General features: G+C 45.3%; 1 protein-coding gene across 1 annotated transcript in view; it reads left to right on the plus strand.

The window, feature by feature from the left end:
- The first annotated feature begins 413 nt into the window (after window positions 1–413).
- The window catches only part of IPO4 (importin 4), a 200623-nt gene continuing 180312 nt past the window's right edge, over window positions 414–20724 (plus strand). Inside the window, exons 1-3 of the mRNA XM_073671034.1 lie at window positions 414–602; window positions 2725–2811; window positions 3276–3355. Of these exons, the coding sequence (XP_073527135.1) occupies window positions 537–602; window positions 2725–2811; window positions 3276–3355 (233 nt within the window). The 5' untranslated portion in view covers window positions 414–536. The remainder of the gene's footprint in view (window positions 603–2724; window positions 2812–3275; window positions 3356–20724) is intronic.

Below are 20724 nucleotides of genomic sequence, written 5' to 3' on the forward strand. Positions count from 1 at the left end.
ACATAGCCTTATGCTGGATGTGCATCTAAGGACGCACATCCAGCTGAAGTAGGGGCTGGCGTCGGCGGCGTTGGTGTCCGCACTATGGCACCATTATATTGAAGACACTGTTCAATAAAATGGTGCCGCACGCTGGTATGTTCACACGCTGTCTTCGGTGCCACGCTGGTATGTTCACACGCTGTCTTCGGTGCCACGCTGGTATGTTCACACGCTGTCTTCGGTGCCACGCTGAGCAGGCTTCAGACAGAAGGACACATCCACCGTTTTATATAAGAGATAGATATATATCTATTTATATACAGGATACCAGCAGCGATAATACTGCGATAGTAAAACACTTCTTGTTTTCTGTGGAGTTGAATCTAGTGAATTCCTCCATGTGAAGGAATGGCGCGCTCTGCTCCTCCCGGGCAGCAGATGGCGCTATGCTCGGTCCTCACTCTGCCGGACACCCACGTGGAGGAGACAGTTAGGGGCAGCTCGCGGTGGCAGCAACGACATTCCTGTCAGGGTAAAGAAAGCCGTTAGTTATCATGGCGCACATACTAGAGGCCATGCTGACTAATCTTCTGCGGCCGGACAACGCCATCATCCAGCAGGTAGGAGCCGAGATGAGGCAGAGGATGGGATGACAGGAAGAGGCAGAGTGACAGGACTGCGCCAGGGATGCTGGACATGGCGGGGACACGACACATATGACAGGACTGAGGGCGGCTCTTCGGTTCCTGACTGCCCTGTTTACCTCAGCTGATATTGTCACCCATGTCTCCAGGCTCTCTACCACCTCTCCTCATACTTCTGGCAGAATGACAGGACTGTACCAGGGATGCTGGACATGGCGGGTACACGACACATATGACAGGACTGAGGGCAGCTCCTCTGCTCCTGACTGCCCTGTTTACCTCACAGCTGATATTGTCACCCATGTCTCCAGGCTCTCTACCACCTCTCCTCATACTTCTGGGTCCACCATTGGCACTGGAGGACATCTGTAGGAACATGCTGGGCACAGGAGTGTTTAGTGGCACCGTCCCTGCTGAGGGAGTGACCACTTTGGTGTCCTCAGTCTGGCCCTGAAGCCTGGTCACCCACCTACTGTGGTGCCTCCTGCCATGATGAGACTGCTGGGCACAGGATTGCCAATGCTGTGCTCCAGCCTATGGAGCTTTTAGGTGCCTGTTGGAAATATTCAGACCCCGTATGATTGCACTGGTGGGGTCCAGGCAGCACACTGTGGCTCATAGTGCCAGCATATCACTAGAAAGGGTCTCTTCAGTCTTTCTACATTAGATGTTTATGTCGGGAGGGTTCTCCAATAGAAGCCGCCAGGCTATTACAACTGTATGGGCATTTAGTGGCAGGTGTCAGCCATTGTAAAAACAAAAATACACTGCACATTATCCATTACAGAGGCTGTCTCCCTTCTTGAAAAGTTTCCTATAAGTTCAGTTAGCAGTTGAAAACATTCTGTGCTTCACTCACTCTCCTGATGTCTGCAGCACTGACGTCATGTTGACAGCACTGCAGCCAATCAGTGACCTCCGCTGCTCTATTGATGTAGACAGGTTTTCCAGCTCCAAAGTTCGAGTCTCCATTAATTTCTTTGGGCTAAAGTTCAGTCGAACTTCCACAGGTCTTCTCATCCCTACTGCCGCGTGAATATAAGATGGCACTTTTTTTATATAGTGAAAATAACACATACCTGCCTAGTGTCGTAAAATCCCCCAGGTTCACTGGGACCTATGCACACATGAAAAACGTCGGTTGGGGAGACCCCGTCACTTGACTAGGCGAGTTTGAGCCGCAAACTGAATAAAAAATGGTCATGTTTCCATTTGTATTTAATTTTTTATTGCGGATGATCGGTTTGCAAAAATGGCCGATGATATGCCTATAATTAATATGCTAATATTGAGCAGAATTTATTTCCGCCTCTTGATTTGGCCCGCCACAACAGTCACAATTTCTCAATTAATTGCCCACCCCTGCTACAGACTATAATTTAGAATATCAGTGAATTAGGCTGTTTTTAAAGAGGTTAACTAGGTGCAGCTTATTTTAAATAAAAGCAAACTGCACTTTATTAACCATCCCTGGGTCCAGCAGTATACCTTTGACATAGCCAAAAATCAAAATCTGAACAAGCTTTAAAATAGTACATTTCTAATATATAACAAGGAGTATAGCCTGTTAAAGGGATGACTAGGTAATAAATAAGTCGCATTCAGATGTTTTTTTTTTTGTTTTTTTTCTGGCGTACGATTTTCATTCATTTTAGTCTGTTTTTACTGATGTGTGGTTTCTTATTTTTTTCTCATACACAAAACAAATAAATAAAAACTTCCACCACTGCTCCCAGTGTTTGTTGTTGTCTGCAGCGTTGATGTCATGTCGACAGCACTGCAGCCAATTAGTGAGCTCAGTAGTGTGTCTGCCCAAGTTGACAGCATAAGCTATACAAAGCCGCTGAGCTCACTGATTTGCTTCACTGCAGAGACTCTGCACTGGACCCAGGGAGGGTGAGTACAGCTCATTTTGTTTGATTTTTAAATAAACTGCACCTGAGGACACTGGAAACTTCCTGTAATTAGCTATATTTTGGATAAGCCTGGAGTATAGCACTTCATCTTACACTATTGTTGGGCATGAAAAGTGTGGAGTTTCTTTTCTTTTTCAAGAACAGTACTGATTGGCTAACACATTTTTCCTCCACTTTTTCAGGCCACTGCTCAGCTAAAAGAAGCTGTCAAAGATCCATTGATTATTCCAGCATTGTGTGATGTACTGCGAGGTGCTCAAGACCCACAGGTAACAACCAACTACGAGGACCACCTCTTACCTGATTACTGTAAGACCGGCTGGGCAAGTTTTACTTTTCTTGCAATAACATGGTGTGGACAAGGCGGCCTATTCCCCCACAAATACCGACATGAGTCTTTAAATTGACTGGGTCTACCCTTGGAAATTAAGATTTCTGCAGATAAAGCATAAAGGGGGTTTCGGACTCTTACAAATACTCAAAGTTTTTCAAAATAATTAAACCATAATAATTTATATTTTTTTCCCCCAAAGATGTACTTTTAAATTGATTTTTTTGATGTACCCCTGTAATAGGTAACACATTTTGCTTGTTAGGTACAGCATTGGTGAATTATTTCTCAAAAGAATTGCATTTTGGCAAGACTTGCTTATATTTGCAATGTATTATCGTTCTGAAAAAAATATATTGAATGCAGCTTTACAATATTGTTAATTATGTATATTTGATGCAGATTCGTCAGTTTGCAGCAGTTTTATTACGTAGACGTTTGATCAAAAGATGGAAGATGATGCCTCAAGATCATCAAGAAAGGCGAGTAGGAAGGAGTCGATCTATTGAGCTGTCCTATTACCTGGCAGTTCTCACTTTGTATGAGATCACACTTATAGGGGTAGAAAAATACATAAAATGTCAAGTCACACTCGATTTGTGTAAAGAGGTATTTGCTTTAGCGCATCACAATGTCCGCCATCATGTTACACTGACAGAAACCTGTCCTAGAATATTAGTAGGACGGGTGCCTGTGAGCATGTGCAGTAGTGGTTCCCAGGGCTGTGGAGTCGGTATAAAATGGACAGACTACGACTCCTAATATAAATAATAAATTGGGTACAGTAGTTCAATGTAGTTTGTGGGGAATATTTTTTCATAAGAATTTGGGAAAGTTATGAAATGTCCTATAAATGTCTGTCCTATTCCTGATCTAAGGGTCTAGACTTTTAGCTGAGATTATTCTGTGCTACAGTAAATTTATCACTTAAACATGAGCCATGTATGAGGGAGTCGGAAGTCAGGTAAATTAAGGTGTTGGAGGTTTGGCTTACCGACTCCACAGCCCTGCTGGTTCCACCTACGTGTCTTGGGCATAACCTATACCACGTACTATGAATATGCCGCTCAGTAATCAGAAAGGCAGGGTGGACAGTAGTGTGAGCAGCCCCTTTAGAGGGAGTGTTTTAAAAATAAAGAAATAAACATTACGTACATCGGTAACACAAGTGATGTTGTCCCATCCATCTTCTTTCACCTGACCCTTGCAGCTAATAGCTGACCTCAGCCTTGACGTTTACATCTTCAGCACATGAATGCTGAAGCTGGTGAATTACTGCTGTCACATGAATGTTGGATGAGGCCTCAATAAATGAAGCACCAGTGCTGGAGCTGCAGGGGATTGGAGGAATGAGTAATGCTTATTTCTTTGTTTTATTACAGGCTTCTCCTTTTGAAAATAATTCCAGTAAATCCCTTTTAACATGAACAGCTTCATTAAAATAAGTGTAAGCAGCAGCTAAGGTGTTTTATTACTGTGCCAGCTTCATTATACTCCTCTCCTTTAAAGTGAATTTGTCACCAGGTTTTTAACACCTAACCTGAGAGCAGCAAAATAGAGACAGAGACCCTATTCTCTGTCAAACAGCTGTTTTCTGTAGTTTTGATAAAATCACTGTTTTACCAGCAGGAGATAATTACTAGAGGACTAGTAAACCTGCTGCCATGTAGTCATTAATATAAATGAGCACTGTATACCCCTGCCCCCACCACTGATCATCAGCTTTCTGCCTATGCGCAGTGTACACTGAATACATGATAGTTTCAGAGAGCTTTCACTTCTCACAGCAAACCTGAAACATTCTAAGCAAGTGTTCATTCATTCAAATTAACCAGTTCAGGACCAAGCCATTTTCCCCTGTTTTGGACTTTTATGTACACTTTTTTTTGTTTAGATATCAAGGAAAAATAGGAAATGCATGTCAATTCATCCATTTTTATTATGACCACAAAAGACTGTTAAAATTGAGATGGTTACCCCTTCTGTAGAAATTATTTTTTTATATTGGCCATAATTTTTTTTTCACGAAGGGGGCAAGACTAGAAACAGCGATTCTGACTGGAAGTGTCTTTTTTTATTATTTATTTTCGCTTTTTGTACTTATTTATTTCACACACAGTGCCACCTATAAGGTCTTAACTCCTTCATAGCATGGCAATTTTTTGTTAGTTTTTCCTCTCCTTCTTCCAAAAGCCATAACTTTTATTTTTCCATCAATATAGCCATGTGAGGGCTTGTTTTTTGAGAGACGAGTTGTACTTTTGAATGACCCCATTCATTCTACCACATAGTGTACTGGAAAACAGGGAAAAAATCCAAGCGTGTTGAAATTGCAAAAAAAAAAAAATGTAATTTCACAATTGTTTTTTTTTCCTTAGAAACAGATACTCAACCTCAGGATTTCTCTCTATATATTATAATTTAATATATATATTATAATGATATGAGGACATCCTTTCAAATATAGCAATATGTCCTGCCCAGGATAAGAAGTATGTTATCCGTAAGCACCTAAAGGGTATCCCAATCCAAACACCTTTTTATGTCAACAAGTTGAGGGTATCTATGAACTCTTGAGGGCCTCTTTCATGGGTACAATAGTGACTAGTATACACCTAAGTCCACGGCCCCACTATCAGTATTTGGTCAGTATTCGGTCAGTATTTTTTCTCAGATGTGAAAGCCAAAACCAGGAGTGGGTGATAAATGCAGAATTGGTGCACTTGTTTCTATTATACCTTTAATCTGATTGTTCCTCACCTGGTTTTGTCTCCCATTCCTGAGAAAAAATACTGACCAAATACTGACAGTGGGGCCGTGGCCTTATAGACAGATCCTATATCCATCCTAATACCCTTTTTCTAGGGGTTTGCAGCATGAGAACCACACTTGGGTGCTGCCCTTGTTAGGATGGGAGTCAATGCAAGGGGCACGACAGGGTAGCTTTCTTGGTCTTTGAACAACCTGAAAGAAACCCCCGGTCGTCCTATGGCTTCGCCACAGTGAAGATGGGTGAGATCCACAGGCGGACCTACCGCTGGTGCATATGCATCGGGGCCTGGCAGTGCAGGGGGGCCCTTGCAGGGTGGATAATAATGATGGCAATCTGGCCAGTTTCACGGAGCCCGAGGCTCCCGTGGGCCCATGGCCAGATTGCCCTCATCCTGTGCGGCGGGCAGGGAGCGATCCCTGCAGCTCTGCTGCCTATAGGAGGAAATGGCAGCAGAGCTGTAGCGATCTGTCCTCTGCTTCCTGCCCGCCTGCGCTTTGTGTGACACAGATGCGCGCCTGCTTGATGACGTCAGCAAGCAGCGCGTGCCTGTGTCAGGGAGAAAGTTGCTGGTGAGGACGATGCTGCAGGGGAGCGGGCTTAGAGGTAAGTTGTTGTTTTCTTTTATTTTATCTAATACACTGGGGCAGTGATGGGAGAGCAATGATGGGGGGGAGCAATGATGGGGATGATGGTGGGTGGGGGAGAGCAATCATGAGGATGATGGGGGAGAGCAATGATGGGGGGAAGAGCAATGGTGGGGATGATGGGGGGGGAGCAATGGTGGGGATGATGGGGGGGAGAGCAATGGTGGGGATGATGGGGGGGAGAGCAATGGTGGGGATGATGGGGGGGAGAGCAATGGTGGGGATGATGGGGGGGAGCAGTGATGGGGGGAGAGCAATGATGGGGGGGAGCAATGATGGGGATGATGGGGGAGAGCAATGATGGGGATGATGGGAAGGGAGACCAATGATGGGGGGAGAGGAATGATGGGGATGATGGGGGGGAGCAATGGTGGGGATGATGGGGGGGAGAGCAATGGTGGGGATGATGGGGGGGAGCAATGATGGGGGTGATGGGGGGAGAGCAATGATGGGGGGGGAGCAATGATGGGGATGATGGGGGGGAGCAATGATGGGGATGATGGGGGAGAGCAATGATGGGGGGAGAGCAATGATGGGGATGATGGGGGGGAGCAATGATGGGGGTGATGGGGGGAGAGCTATGATGGGGGGGAGATCAATGATGGGGTAATGGGGGGGAGCTATGATGGGGGAGAGCAGTGATGGGGGCAATGATGGGGGAGAGCAATAATGGTGATGAGGGGGCGCGATGATGGGAGTGATGGGGGGCAATGATGGGGGTGATGGGAGGTAGCAATGATGGGGGGCGCGATGATGGGGGTGATGGGGGCGCGATGATGGGGGTGATGGGAGCGCGATGATGGGGGGGAAGCGATGATGGGGGTGATGAAGGGAGCGCGATGATGGGGGGAGCGCGATGGGGAGGGAGAGCGATGATGGGGGTGATGGGGGGAGCAATGATGGGGGTGAAGGGGGAGAGCAATGACGGAGCTGGTGTGGGACAGCAATGACGAGGGTGGGGGAGAGGACACTGAGGTGTGGTGTGGAAGAACAAAGATGGGAGGAGAGCAATGATGGGGGTAAGGTGTATAGGACACTTTATAATGAATTGAAAGGTGGGAGAAGACGCTGTCAGGGACTTGTAATGAATTGAGATGTGGCGGAAGATGCTCAGTACCTGATAACGTCTTCTCCCACCTCTAAAGTGTGGGGGAGATATGTATGTATACAATATATGTGACCTTGTTATTTTCTAGGCTGGAGATCATCATGACAAGACGAGTTGTGGCTGGGAGATATCGACATGAAGGTCTGACCAGATGGAGAAGAAGCAGCAGAAACCGACTCTGGTCAGATGAGACGTCAGCGGTAAGTGCCTGGATGTAAATATTATTCTGTATCTGCACTGTGTGACTTGGAGTGATAATGTTACATGTAAAATCCCTTAGGCTGCATTCTCACATTTGTGTGAAATGTCCGTCTGCTATCAGATTTTTTATTGGCCAGCACAAGGACTTGTAGAGTTTTATAGATTCATTCACACATCCATGAATATCACTTATCTGAGAATGAGATCAGTGAGGGTCAAAGAATGTCCTGTTCTGATCCAATTTTGATAATCAGAATAGGACATGCTCAATGCGTCTGTAAAATCGGGCAGCACACCGACACTGCACACATACAAGAATGTAGCCTTATTATGTATAGCACAGTCCCTTAGTATATAGACTATGTAAGGTGTGTGTGTGTATGTATATATAATATATAATGTCTGTGGCTATATATATATCTGTAGCTTTGTCTCAATAAAAGGTGGGGGGCCCAGACACATTTTTTGCACAGGGGCCCCAAGCTGTCAATGTCTGCTTCTGGTGAGATCTATGCATGTGTTTTCACTATTGCACTTTTAATGTGTGTGTGCACATGAGATTTGATTATATTAATGTCTGGGTGAACTTGGATGTAGAATCTGTCTATTAGGTGCATAGTAGTCACTAGTGTACCCTTGAGAGAGATCCGTAAGAGTTTGATACCCTCTACTTGTTGACATAAAGGGGTGTTTGGATCGGGATACCCTTTATGTGCTTATGGATAAAATACGTATTATCCTGGACAGGACATACTCCTATAGGTGAATGGATTTTTGGACAATTCATTTTTTTTATTGGAATAATTAAGTTATAATTTAAGGGATGTCCCCCTATCTACATATATGTAAAACTGATGTGGGAATATGATTATCCAGGTCAGTATGAGTACTACGATACCAAACATCTATAAGTAGATTTTTGGTACTCATCGTAAAATCTTTCTCGTAGTCTTAATTGGGGGACACAAAAAAAACATGGGATAGTCTGCTGCCACCTGAAGGCTGACCTTATTAATACATCTAATTGAAAATTTGCTACTCCCCTCTCTGCAGACTATATGTTGCCTGCTACCATCAGGCTCTTCAGTTTAGTGAGAAAGCAGTAGAAGAACCCCAAACAATAATTAGGCTATGTGCACACGAAGCATTTTTACTGCGTTTCCGCGGTGGTTTTTCCGCTGCGAAAACGCTTAATAGGTCTGCCAACTATAGCAATGGTAATCCTGATGTGCTGTGCACATGATGTGGAAATTTACACTTTGGATTACCATTGCGGTAAAGACCGCAGCATGACCATTGTGCGGTGTTTCTGCTGCAAATTCGCATATATTTTTACCTGCGCATTTTCTGCATTTCAATTAAAGCCAATAGGCGCGAATTTGCGGCGGAAACGCGGTGCGGGAGGTACCCGGGTCGGGAGAGGAGGACTACTAGCAGTAGTCTCCTCAGCCAAGCCGGCTACCACGCGGTGTAAAAAAAAAAAAAAAAAGTAAAAAACAAAACAAAAACACTATACTCACCTGTCCGGCGCCTCCCCGGTGTCCTCTTAGTCCTGGTCCCGGAGCGATGTTCCCAACATTGTACTGAGCTGCCAGGACCTGCGGTCACTTGAGCGATCAGCTGATCGTTCACATGACCTCACTGTGGGAACATTCTGAAGAATGTTCCCATGGTGCTGAGCTCACCGGGGCTGATCTTCAGCTGATGAACCCCAATGACCTCCTGCAGCAGCATGTATACTGGCAGGAGTGATTTTACACCCCTGTCAGTGTACATTGCTGTCTTCTACAGCAGTGACATCAGTGATTGCTGATGTTACTGCTGTAGAAGTGACCCGGATCGCCAAGGGACAATCGTTGACATAATCGTGGACTGCGTCGTTGACGGCGGGCAGGTGAGGGATATGGTTGTTTGTTTTTTTACTTTTTTTTTTTTTCAGAAGATCGATGGCTTCGCGGACAGAGTATAATAAAACATTTTTTTAAAACCATGTGTTTTTTATTTAATTAAAATACTTTATTCTGGCCATATCTTTTAGTGAAAAGGCGGCGATAACTTTACTACGCAGTTAGTAATGGTGGCATCTTAAAGACGCTCTCGATTATTAACCTGGGCTTCACGTCAGTCGCCAATACAAGGCTGATTTGAACCCCAACTCCATTACCCCACTCGCCACCGCTACACAGTAGTGGGAAGAGCGGAGGCTAAGCGCCAGATTTGGCGCATCTTATGGATACGCCATTTCTGGGACTGCTGAGGGGTGATATTTATATCCGCGGAGGAGGCTAGTATTTATGTCCCCTTCCCTGGCTATTAATATCAGCCCGCAGCTGTCTGTTTAGCCTTTTCTGGTTAGATTTTATAAGGGGACTCCACGTCAATTTTTTTCTGGGGTCCCCCTGTAATCTAGCCAGTAAAGGCTAAATAAACAGCTGTGTGATAATATTAATAGCCAGGGAACATTTTTGGCTAATGGCCCCTTCCCTGGCTACTAATATCAGCCCCCAGCCGTCGGCTTTCCCTCTGCTGGTTATAAAAATGAAGCGGGAGGCCATGCCATTTTTTTTTTTTTTAATTTTAAGCTCTGTGCCCACGGTCCGGACGTAGCAGCGCTTTGGACACACATTTTTCTGCGTCCAAAACGTTGCATTCTATTGAACGCAGGTAAATCCACATGTGTTCACTGAACCATGCGGATTTACCGCATTCAATACATTTTTGTGGTCAAATTTATTTTGCGGAGACTAGCGACTCCGCAAGAGAATTTAACATTCTGCGGTCCTGAAAGACGTGCCGCATGTCAATGTCCATGGGTGATCCGCAGCCTCAGATGCACTCATATTGGACATGGGTTTTCTAGAGATCCCATCCACTATGCTGTAACATTTGGACGCTGCGGGTTGGACGCTGTATAGACACGCAGCGTCAAACCTGCAGCGGCTCTTGATCGTGGCGACGTACCCAAACTCACCCTCACCATGTCAATTTCTGTAACTGACACGCCAGTCTCCGCTGCAGATTTTGACCGATTGAAGTGTCATTATATGCGATGGATTCACATGTACCGACAACAAAAGTGCTGCATTAGAACACTGCGTTTTGGACGTTGCAAAAATACGCTGCTTCCAAAGCGCTGCTGAGTGCTGATCGGGGGGGATGTAGCAGCTAGCCAAACAGCTGTGAGCTGTTAATAATGGCCAGGGACCATGTTTGCAAATGGTACCTTCCTAGGCTAAAAAATAGCAGCTCACAGCTGCCACATAAATTACATGAATGGAAATGCTAATGAGATTGGGCGAATGGGATTAGCTGACGCCTAGCTTTTATGTTTGGTGATGACAAGGTGTCAATCAGACCCCTTCATCACCAAACCTAATTAAAGTAAAGAGTAAATAAACACACAGAGCAAACACTTTATTTGAAATACAGCAGACACATTCTTTAATCATTTAAATTAACCATTATACTCACCCCAGTTCTGACGGTAATCCAAGGGTTTAAGCAATGTCCCACCAAATAACCTTATTTAGCTCCAAAAAAAACATTCATTGATGTACAAAAACTCTTCAAAATCTGCATCAAAAAATGCGTCAAAACTGCGCGTTTTTTCCACAGCGTTTTTTCTGCCAAGGAGATGCAGAAACGTTCAGGAAATTTCTGCTTCAATTCCTGAACGTGCGCACATAGCCTTACAACGTAAAAGGAAAATAATCCAATTACATCTTGAGAGAAAAGCAAAGTAAATGCATGACTGACCAGACAACCAAGGTTGGGTGCTGTGTCCCCCAATGAAGACTACCAGAAACAGATTTTACGGTGAGTACCAAAAATTCACTTTTCTCGTTCATTTGGATACACAGAAACCATGGGATATCCCAAATCTCTCTCTGGGGTGGGAATGAGCAACTGCTGACTGCAGTATCTTCCTGCCAAGACTTGCGTCTGCAGAAGCAGACTTAGAAAACATCCTCACCAATACGCTGCCTTACATAATTGCAGAACTGATGCCTGGAGAAAAACGGCCCAGGAAACCCTTAGTCCACGCAGATTGTTCCCAAACCATGCACTGGCACCTGCCCTATAAGCCTTGTTCATGGCTGATCTGATTCAGCGAGCAATGATCCCCTAGAGGCAGTTGAGCCTCTGGCAGACCATACCGGGATGACCACAAGATATCAGAACAGAGCTCTGAGAGACAGGTAGAGATTCACAGCTCTGACTGTGTCAGATTATCCTAAGAGCCTCTCCGAAAAATGAGAGGTGAAGTAACTAAAGGAAGGAGAGCAGTCTCGTTATTAAAGTGAAAAGGCGGAAAATCCTGGAGGGAGCCGAATGCCAGAATACTGTCCCTGAGAAGGCGATCACTAGAAAGCCAAAATAGAGGGTTCTCCCTGATTGGCAAAAGGGGGAAGACCGAAGGGCGGTAGGTTCCACTAGAAATCTCCCGGATCCCGGGGAATAACACTGTGCCCACAAGTTCGCCCTGCCTGGACAGGCAGTTCTGACCCATGGGCTACAAGTTAAATTCTGCTAGACAAGGAAAGCCAAGGTAGGAACCTGGCCCTTGGGAGTCTGTCCTAGCTCAATATAGGCATGCAAAAATGTAAAAAGAAGGATATTGCCATACTACCGCTAAATTAAATAGCCGAAAAGTGACCCTTAAAGGGGTTTTCCCACGAACAAAAGTTCATTTTAAAAACTGGCTGTTTTTGACCGTGTATGGAACATACCACAGCTCCTGAGCGGGGGAGGAAGCAAAAGACAATACAGACATTACAGCAGGGGATTGCAGAGGATTCATTTTGTGAGGTAAAACATTTCATTGCCTGTTTTTAAACAATATTTTACCTCAGAAAATGAATCCTCTGTGAACCCATGCTGTAATGTCTGTATTGTCCTTTGCTTCCTCCCCTGCCCAGGAGATGTGGTATGTTCTGTACACGGTCAGACACAGGCAATTTTTAAAATCAACTTTTGTTCGTGGGAAAACCCCTTTAAGGCCACTATTCCCTAACCTTAGACAGACAAACTAAATCCGAAAGCTCTGGGCCTTTCAGAACTACGGACCCGACAATCCTGCAGGTAAACTAAAATGACCAAATTATTGGGGAGAAGAGGATAGCTTGGGTCTGTGGGCATCTGCCACGATGAACAAGGGTTCTTGACTTAAACTGCAGAATCCTAAGCAAAACCAACCTTCAACATATTGAGACCAAGCTGAGTAAAGAGAATCCTACGCTAGTAAGGAAAGACCAAGATTCCTCTGGAATGTGGAAGAGCCCAGAAATCTCCCCTGACCATCCACCTACTGGGGGAAGCACTAGTGTAGGCGGTAGGCTACTTGGGAGACCCACAGAGGCTTAAAATCTCCACATGCCCTGGGGATCCAGACAACGTATCAGAAGTCAATAGTCTGAACAACCTGCATTAACACCAAAATGAGACGAATTTGGCCAGAGCTTCCATAGGAGGTGAAAGGATGGACGCACTGCCAGTACTCTCCTATATAGGCATCAAGGACTGTAGGTGAACAGGACTAGGATAATGTAGAGACTGTGTAAAGGATAAAATGAATAACTGAACTAAACACCTCAAAAGAGAGACCTCAATAGTCACCCATTGTATCGAAGGCCTCTTTCACATTTCTGGATATTTCCGGTTCTGGAAAAACCAGTACCGGAGATGTCCGTGTGTGCCGTATCAGGAGCATATGTACTGGCGCTTTGGAATCAGCGGTACTATTCCCAAGCGCCGGGTGCTGAACGCTGCCCTCATCATTGTCCCCTGCGGCGCTGGGATCAGTGCGAGCAAAGGACAATGATGAGTGTAATATTCTGTGCCCGCTGTGTCCTGGTGTAAATATAAGAATAAAATAAAAAAGTCCTTATACTCACTTGTCCGAAGATGTCCCACGCTGTGACCACTCACGCCGAGAAGCCGGGGAGACTGACTCACTGCAGCGAGTGGGCCCCCTGCATTGTGTTGAGCTCATGAGCAGTGCAGCAGATAAAATACAGACATGTCAGCGTGTTTTGCCCACGGACACATCGTCCGTGGAAACACACTAACATGTGCACAGACCCATTCGTTTGAATGGGTCTACATGTGTAAGTGTCTCCAGTACGTGTCACCACACGTACCGGACACACTGAAGTGTGAAAGAGCCCTAAAGAAGTACTACTCAGGAAGCATCATTCCTGGTGCATCTGATCAATGGTCTCTTATTGGCTCAAGACGCTTAAATGAGCGTAAGCCAACTACATCCCATTCTGCCAAGTAAAAAAGATCTGCAGGGTAAGTCGGTAACCCCTGTTTCTAGAATTAGAGGAAATGGTTCTACTAAAGGCTGGAATCAAGAGGAAGCACTTGTTGTTCAGCGGAAAAGCCTGAGCAGGGCTACCTGGGTTACCTAACGTGAACCTGTCATGTCGTATTTACTGTCTACACTGCCCCCATTGCTTTGTTAGTGATGCAGTGTGCATCACTAACAAGCTTTTTTCATTAAAATTGGTGGTGTTGTAATGATTCTATAACATTTTATTACTTATATCCTACCTGCTAGTTTTCAGTCATAGGGGTGTGATCCTCATATTCAGTCAGGGATGGGTGCAGCATTCAGTCACTGCTGGTGCCACCCACGTATTTGAAATTTGTTCTCGGCGAGCGCTGATATTTGTGGGGCGCAGGCGCAGCTTTACATGTCCGGCCCCGGGTCCCCGCGCGTGAGCAGTGAGGCTGTGTACTTCGCTATGACTGCTCTATGATCCGCTGGTCCCCTTGTGTGTGCAGTGAGGCTGTGTACTTCGCAGCTTCACTGCGCATGCGCTATGACCTGTGAGGAGCAGCGAGTTATAGCGCATGCGCAATGAAGCTGCGAAGTACACAGCCTCACTGCGCACGTGTCGGGACCTGAAGCTGGACATGTAAAACTGCGCCCGCGCCCCATAAATATCAGCGCTCGCCGGGAGCAAATTTTAAATACGTGGGCGGCACCAGCAGTGACTGATTTCTGCGCCCGCCCCTGACTGAATATAAGGATCACACCCCTATGACTGAAAATGAGCAGGTAGGATATAAGTAATAAAATGTTATAGAATCATTATAACACTACCAATTTTAATGAAAAAAGCTTGTTAGTGATGCACATTGCATCACTAACAACGCAGTGGGGCAGTGTAGATCGTAGATAGGACATGTCGGGTTCCCTTTTAAGGAATGCAATAATATGAGAGGTCTCCTCCTGAGACTAAAACAGTGGCTGGAAGTTGAAGAAGTGCATAGAATTCCTGTAACTTCGCCAGCACGGAAGGTCTTTGTTGTTGACACACCTAGGACGAGATCAGAGACCTGTTCACCTGAAATACCAAAGGGTCTGAATTAGCTGGACTGAGTAGGACGAGGCCAAGGTACCCACTGGTCCATTTGTGCAAGCTGACCTACCAAGCGGTATCCGCTAGATGGTGTCTTGCCCTGGATAGTGGTTCTGGTGCCAACTAGATTGCCTTTGTGATCAGCCATACAAAAAGGCCTTGCTTGTAGTGCTGGCCTGCTGAGAAAAAATAAATGGTCAGAACAATGCTTGCGTAATCTGCAAAACTGATAGTCTAAGTTAGCCTGACTGACTCCTTTCTGAAGAGGCATCTGTCCTGGATAGGGTCACCTTAGGACAGGTTACATGCTACCCTGAACTGATGAGTCTGAGTTTGATGGTTTGACTCATCTAGAAAAAAAGATCAGTGTACTGACTGGTCTGCTATTGTGATCCAACCTGCCACGGAACTCGCTTAGTTGAACCAGCTAATGTAAGTGGAAAGATCCTTGCCTGGTCTGCTTCCATGCCGTGTGGCTCGCTTGTGCGATATGACCTAAAAATGAGAAGTCACTGGTTGTACTTGCTCCGAAGTACAGTCAGGTTTGCATGAGAGGTCACGTCCTGCGGAGGGTCTCTGCCAGATAGTCTACCCCTCTGGGAGAGAGCAGATATGAGTAAACTGGGGAGCCCAAACTAGAACTACCCAAATCTACCCCTAAGAGAGAGCACTAGTGATGAGCGAGTATGTTCGGTTAACCCTTTCGCCGAGTATACTCGGCCGAGCACCGAGTATTTATAGAATGCTTGGGCTTTACGTTTTCGTCGCTCCGTGAACATGATTTGCAACTGTTTGACAGATTTAATACATGTGAGGAATGCTGGAAAAAAAGGCATTCCTCACATGTATTAAATCTGTCAAACAGTTGCAAATCATGTTCACGGAGCGACGAAAACTTAAAGCCCGAGCATTCTATAAATACTCGGTGCTCGGCCGAGTATACTCGGCGAAAGGGTTAACCGAACATACTCGCTCATCACTAGAGAGCACATCATACCTGCCCTCACCATACGTACCGCTGAGAAGACAAACAGTAGCATTGTCAGGAAACTGTCTGACCCACCTAAGCAATACCTTCCTGTGAGTGCAATCTATTGGTTGACCAACTGTGGAAAGTAGCCAGAGCACTATAAGATACCACTCGTGCTGTCGGATCGCCCGCATGACCACCTGCTCTAAAGAAGTCCATGCTGGGGGTAGCAAACCACTGAGGAAGGTGGTTGAGAGTTCCTGTAGATTGCTAAACATGTGGTGCGCTCTATAGAGAGAACCCCCCTCATGGGCCTGACTCACCCAGGAAGGAGGTAGAGTGCTAGCAGGATCACTCCTGCAATGCGCCACTTTACCTGCTGTGGGAGGTGATCCACCTAGTTTCCGGGTTATATCACCTGTGGAAACTTTACGGCTGTGAGGTCTCTTCTGGAAGGTTTGACTCACTTTAGACGGTGGTCCAAATAACCTTTTGAATTACAGGGTCCTGAGAGGGATTCGCCCGACTGTAAGGCTTCAGCTGGTTGGTCTTGACTCGCTCTGGAAGGTGGTCAGACTAACTTCCGGGTTGCAGGGTCATCTGTGGGATTTGCCTGGTTGTACGGTCTCGGCTGGCGGGTCTGTCCTACTCCTGCTGGTTACACAGAAGAGCATCTAGGTTGCAAGGTTCTCTGCTAGCTTAGCCCAGCTGTACAGCCTGAGTTGGTAGGTCTGACTCTCTCTGGGAAGTGTTCAGCGTATCACGGACTGGGAAGAGACTTTTAGATGCCTCATGACCGCATGCCAGGTATATGTCATCCTGGCAGCCTTGGCCCCTGCTGTGACAAGGCTAAAGCCCATCTACGGTGGCTTGTAAAAGTTTGGGCACCCCTGGTCAAAATGACTGTTGTGAACAGTTAAGTAAGTTAAAGATGAAATGATCTCTAAAAGGGCTAAAGTTAAAGATGACACATTTCCTTTTTGTATTTTAGGCAAAAAGTCATTTTTTTACATTTTAAAAATTACAAAAAGGAAAATGGGCCTATGCAAAAGTTTGGACACCCTTGGAGATTTGTGTGCTCAGATAACTTTGACCAATGTTTCAGACCTTAATTAGCCTGTTGGGGTTATGGCTTGTTCACTGTCATCGTTAGGAAAAGCCAGGTGATGCACATTTCCCAGTTTTATAAAAACCCAGCCTCCTCTAACGTTGTGCCAAAAAACAGACCGCAGCAGGAGAAGGCTAAAAGAAGATAGCAAAGCGTTTTCAAGTTGCCATTTCCACAGTTTGAAATGTAATTAAGAAATGGCAGTTAACAGGAACAGTGGAGGTCAAGATAAGGTCTGGAAGACTAAGCAAAATTTCAGTGAGAGCTGTTTGTAGGATTTCTAGAGAGGCAAATCAGCACCCCCACTTGACTTCAAAAGACCTTCAGAAAGATTTAACACTCTGGAGTTGTGGTACATTGTTCTACTGTTATGTACACCAGCACAAATATGGCCTTCATGGGAGATTCATCACAAGAAAACCTCTCCTGTATCCTCATCATATAATTCAGCAAAAGAACATTTAAACAAGCCTGATGCATTTTGAAAACAAGTCCTGTGGACCGATGATGTTAAAATACAACTCTTTGGCCACAATGATCAAAGGTATGTGTGGAGAAAAAAAACACTGAATTTCAGGAAAAGAACATCTCGCCAACCATTAAGCATGGGGGTGGATCAATCATGCTTTGGGGTTGTGTTGCTGCCAATGGCACCTAGAACATTTCATGGGAAGAGGGAAGAATGGATTCAATAAAATTTCGACAAATTCTTGATGCCAACATAACACCATCTGTAAAAAAGCTGAAGTTGAAAAAAGGATGGTTTATACAAATGGATAATGATCCTAAACACACTTCAAAATCCACAATAGACTACCTCAAAAGGTGCAAGCTGATGGTTTTACAATGGCCCTCACATTACCCTGATCTCAGCATTATTGAAAATCTGTGTCTAGACCTCAAAATAGCAGTGCATGCAAGATGACCCAGGAATCTCACAGAACTGGAAGAATTTTTAAAGGAAGAATGGATGAAAATTCCTCAAACAAGAATTGAAAGACTCTTTTCTGGCTACAAAAGCATTTACAAGCTGTGATACTTGCAAAAGGGGGTGCTTCTAGTTAGTGCGTGAGTGACAACAAAAGTGTAAATCGCCACACACTGAACGAATGAGAACCAATGACTACCTTGGAGTAACCAGGGCAGTCTGGCGAACACAATCCCTCCCAGTTTCGGCCCCTATAAGCGTGACTAAACTGCCAGGACATCACTAGTGTTGGTCGCCTGACTAACCAACTGTTTGCTTGATCCTGAAGAATGACTTCACATATACAGCGGGCAGTGGCCATAGTGCTAAGGGTGGTAAAGGCCCTCAATGCTAGTTCCAGAACTGCACCCAAGGTCTAGGGTACAGAGGAGCTGGGGGCCCATGCAGGTAGAGGGCACATCCTCATACCCAGGTCACGGGGGATCCCCTGGGTAGCAATTGGCAGAGGACGAGGGAGGTACGAGCAGTGCTGTATGTTATAGCCTGGCTTGAGGGAAACCCGACCCTGCTCACATGCAAGCATACTAAATAACTACATGGTGATAGGAGAAAGGGGTAGCTGCTGGGACACTGCGAGTGTAGGATCCCCCAACAACAAACAGCCCACCCCGTCCTAGGGTCGCTAAGGTCAGAAATCACGGTGATGCGCAACAGGATTGTGACCGAGGGCGCTTAGGCTGGCCGGTGCGTTGAGTTGGGCTAGAGGAAGCCTAGAAGTTATGGTTGAATACCCAAGGAAGATGGAGCACAAACGAAAGAAAGAGGAAGAGGTGTGGCCCCGTGGCAGGAAGGGGCGTAGCGCACTCTAATTGGTCACAGGGTGGGCATATCCTGGCGCACTGATTGGTTAGCAGGTGGGGCTCACCAGCCACACTGGCTGTGGGGGTGTGTGCACGCTGAACCTGCTGATTGGCTGTCAGATGGTCAATCAGTGGGTCCGGTGGTTGTCCGTCAGGTGAGGCCTGCAGGCGACCCTGATTGGCTTGGGGTGCGAGAACAGTGAACGAGCTGATCATGAAAAGTGATCTAGTGTGTGAATAGTGCAAGGTTACACCCAAGTTTGATATTCAAGGTGTATACATGCATACATCACCTAGCTTGAGCATACCTGGGCAACAAGTTTAAACACCTATCTTGACAAACTACACCCCCATCATCATACAGGACCTCTCCCAAAAAGCTGCATGCACCCTGGATGGGAGGAGAAGGTGCCCCCACAACTCCCTTTTTTCTCCAGAGCTGTGCACTCAGAAGCTACCACCCTGAGAAGGCATAGAGGGAGGAGAGGGGAAAAGGACTCACGACAAGGTTATATTTTTCCTGGTCTGAAGATCCAGAACCCTTTATCTTCTGCTCCATGCGCACACGTGCTATGTGGGACGGCGGGCAAGAGCTAGTTGGCTTATGGACCTCTGACCCCCAATATCTGACTATCGACTGTGTCAAGATACGTTGGTCCGGCCACATCGACGCGAGAGGATACGGACTGAGCCTATACTCTCCAAACAAAAAGAGAAAAGGGAGACAATGAAGGCACCAAGCACGCTAAATAATTGAATATGGATGCAATATCATGAAAAAAAGATATAAATTTTATTAGGACACTAGACACAACCATTTAAAAGCATCATTAAAAAAAAATTCAAGACAGAAAAAAAGGACACATAGACAAAAGAATCCCCTTACATAAATTGACATATCAATCCGATACAATCTTTGGTAACAAACAATTGATCTGTGGGAAATATTTGGCAAATATAATAGATAACCTGATAAGTCTATTGGATATTAAGATATGTAGGGGTTCTGGTGGGTCTATTTAAATCACTCTATTATACAAACATTAGCCTTATCAGGTTATCTATTATATTTGCCAAATATTTCCCACAGATCCTAATAAAATTTATATATATTTTTTTCATGATATTGCATCCATATTCAATTATTTAGCGTGCTTGGTGGCTTCATTATCCCACTTTTCTCTTTTTGTTTGCATAATATTTACATAGGAACTCCGGCACAAGCGTGTATTTAGATATTTTGAGTTGCTGGGTCAGATACTACTTAGCCTATACTCTCCATCGCTACGTGGGTGAAACAGAGTGCACAATTACTCTGTTCCCTAGGACATCCATCTGAAACACAAAGAAAAATGGTTAGTACCTAACCTAAGACAGGTCTGACAGACCGTGCCTCCAACTGACACTACAAAAAACTGAAGAGCCTAATGCTAACAGGCAAGGTATAGTCTGCAGGGGTGGAGCCAAATTTCAATTAGATGTATTAATAGTGTCAGCCTCCAGGTGGCAGCAAACTATCCCATGGTTTCTGTGTCCACTAATGAAACGAGCAAGAAAGCTTTTTTTTTTTTTTTAAGTGTTGAAAACAAATTCGAAAATTTGTAAAGGAAAAAAATAATTTGCTTTTCTCGCCATTTTCCGAGACCCATAACTGTTTAATTTTTCGGTATATGGGGCTGTTATTTTTTTGCTCCGAGTGGATGCTTTTATTTATACCCTCCATTTTGGAGTAGATACGATATTTTCCCCTCACCCATGACAGCACACCTTGAGAGAGGGATCCGCCCCACCAAGGACAGGAAACCGTCTGAAATAAAAGGGCGGTACCTCTTCCTCGCTTCAGTTGATTTCCTGTCCTTGATGGGAACCTGTCTGGAAGAAAGAAGACT

This window comes from Phyllobates terribilis, unplaced genomic scaffold, assembly GCF_046119375.1.
Source record: "Phyllobates terribilis strain yellow unplaced genomic scaffold, ASM4611937v1 Scaffold_1__5_contigs__length_1240528914, whole genome shotgun sequence".
Taxonomy (NCBI): Eukaryota; Metazoa; Chordata; class Amphibia; order Anura; family Dendrobatidae; genus Phyllobates; species Phyllobates terribilis.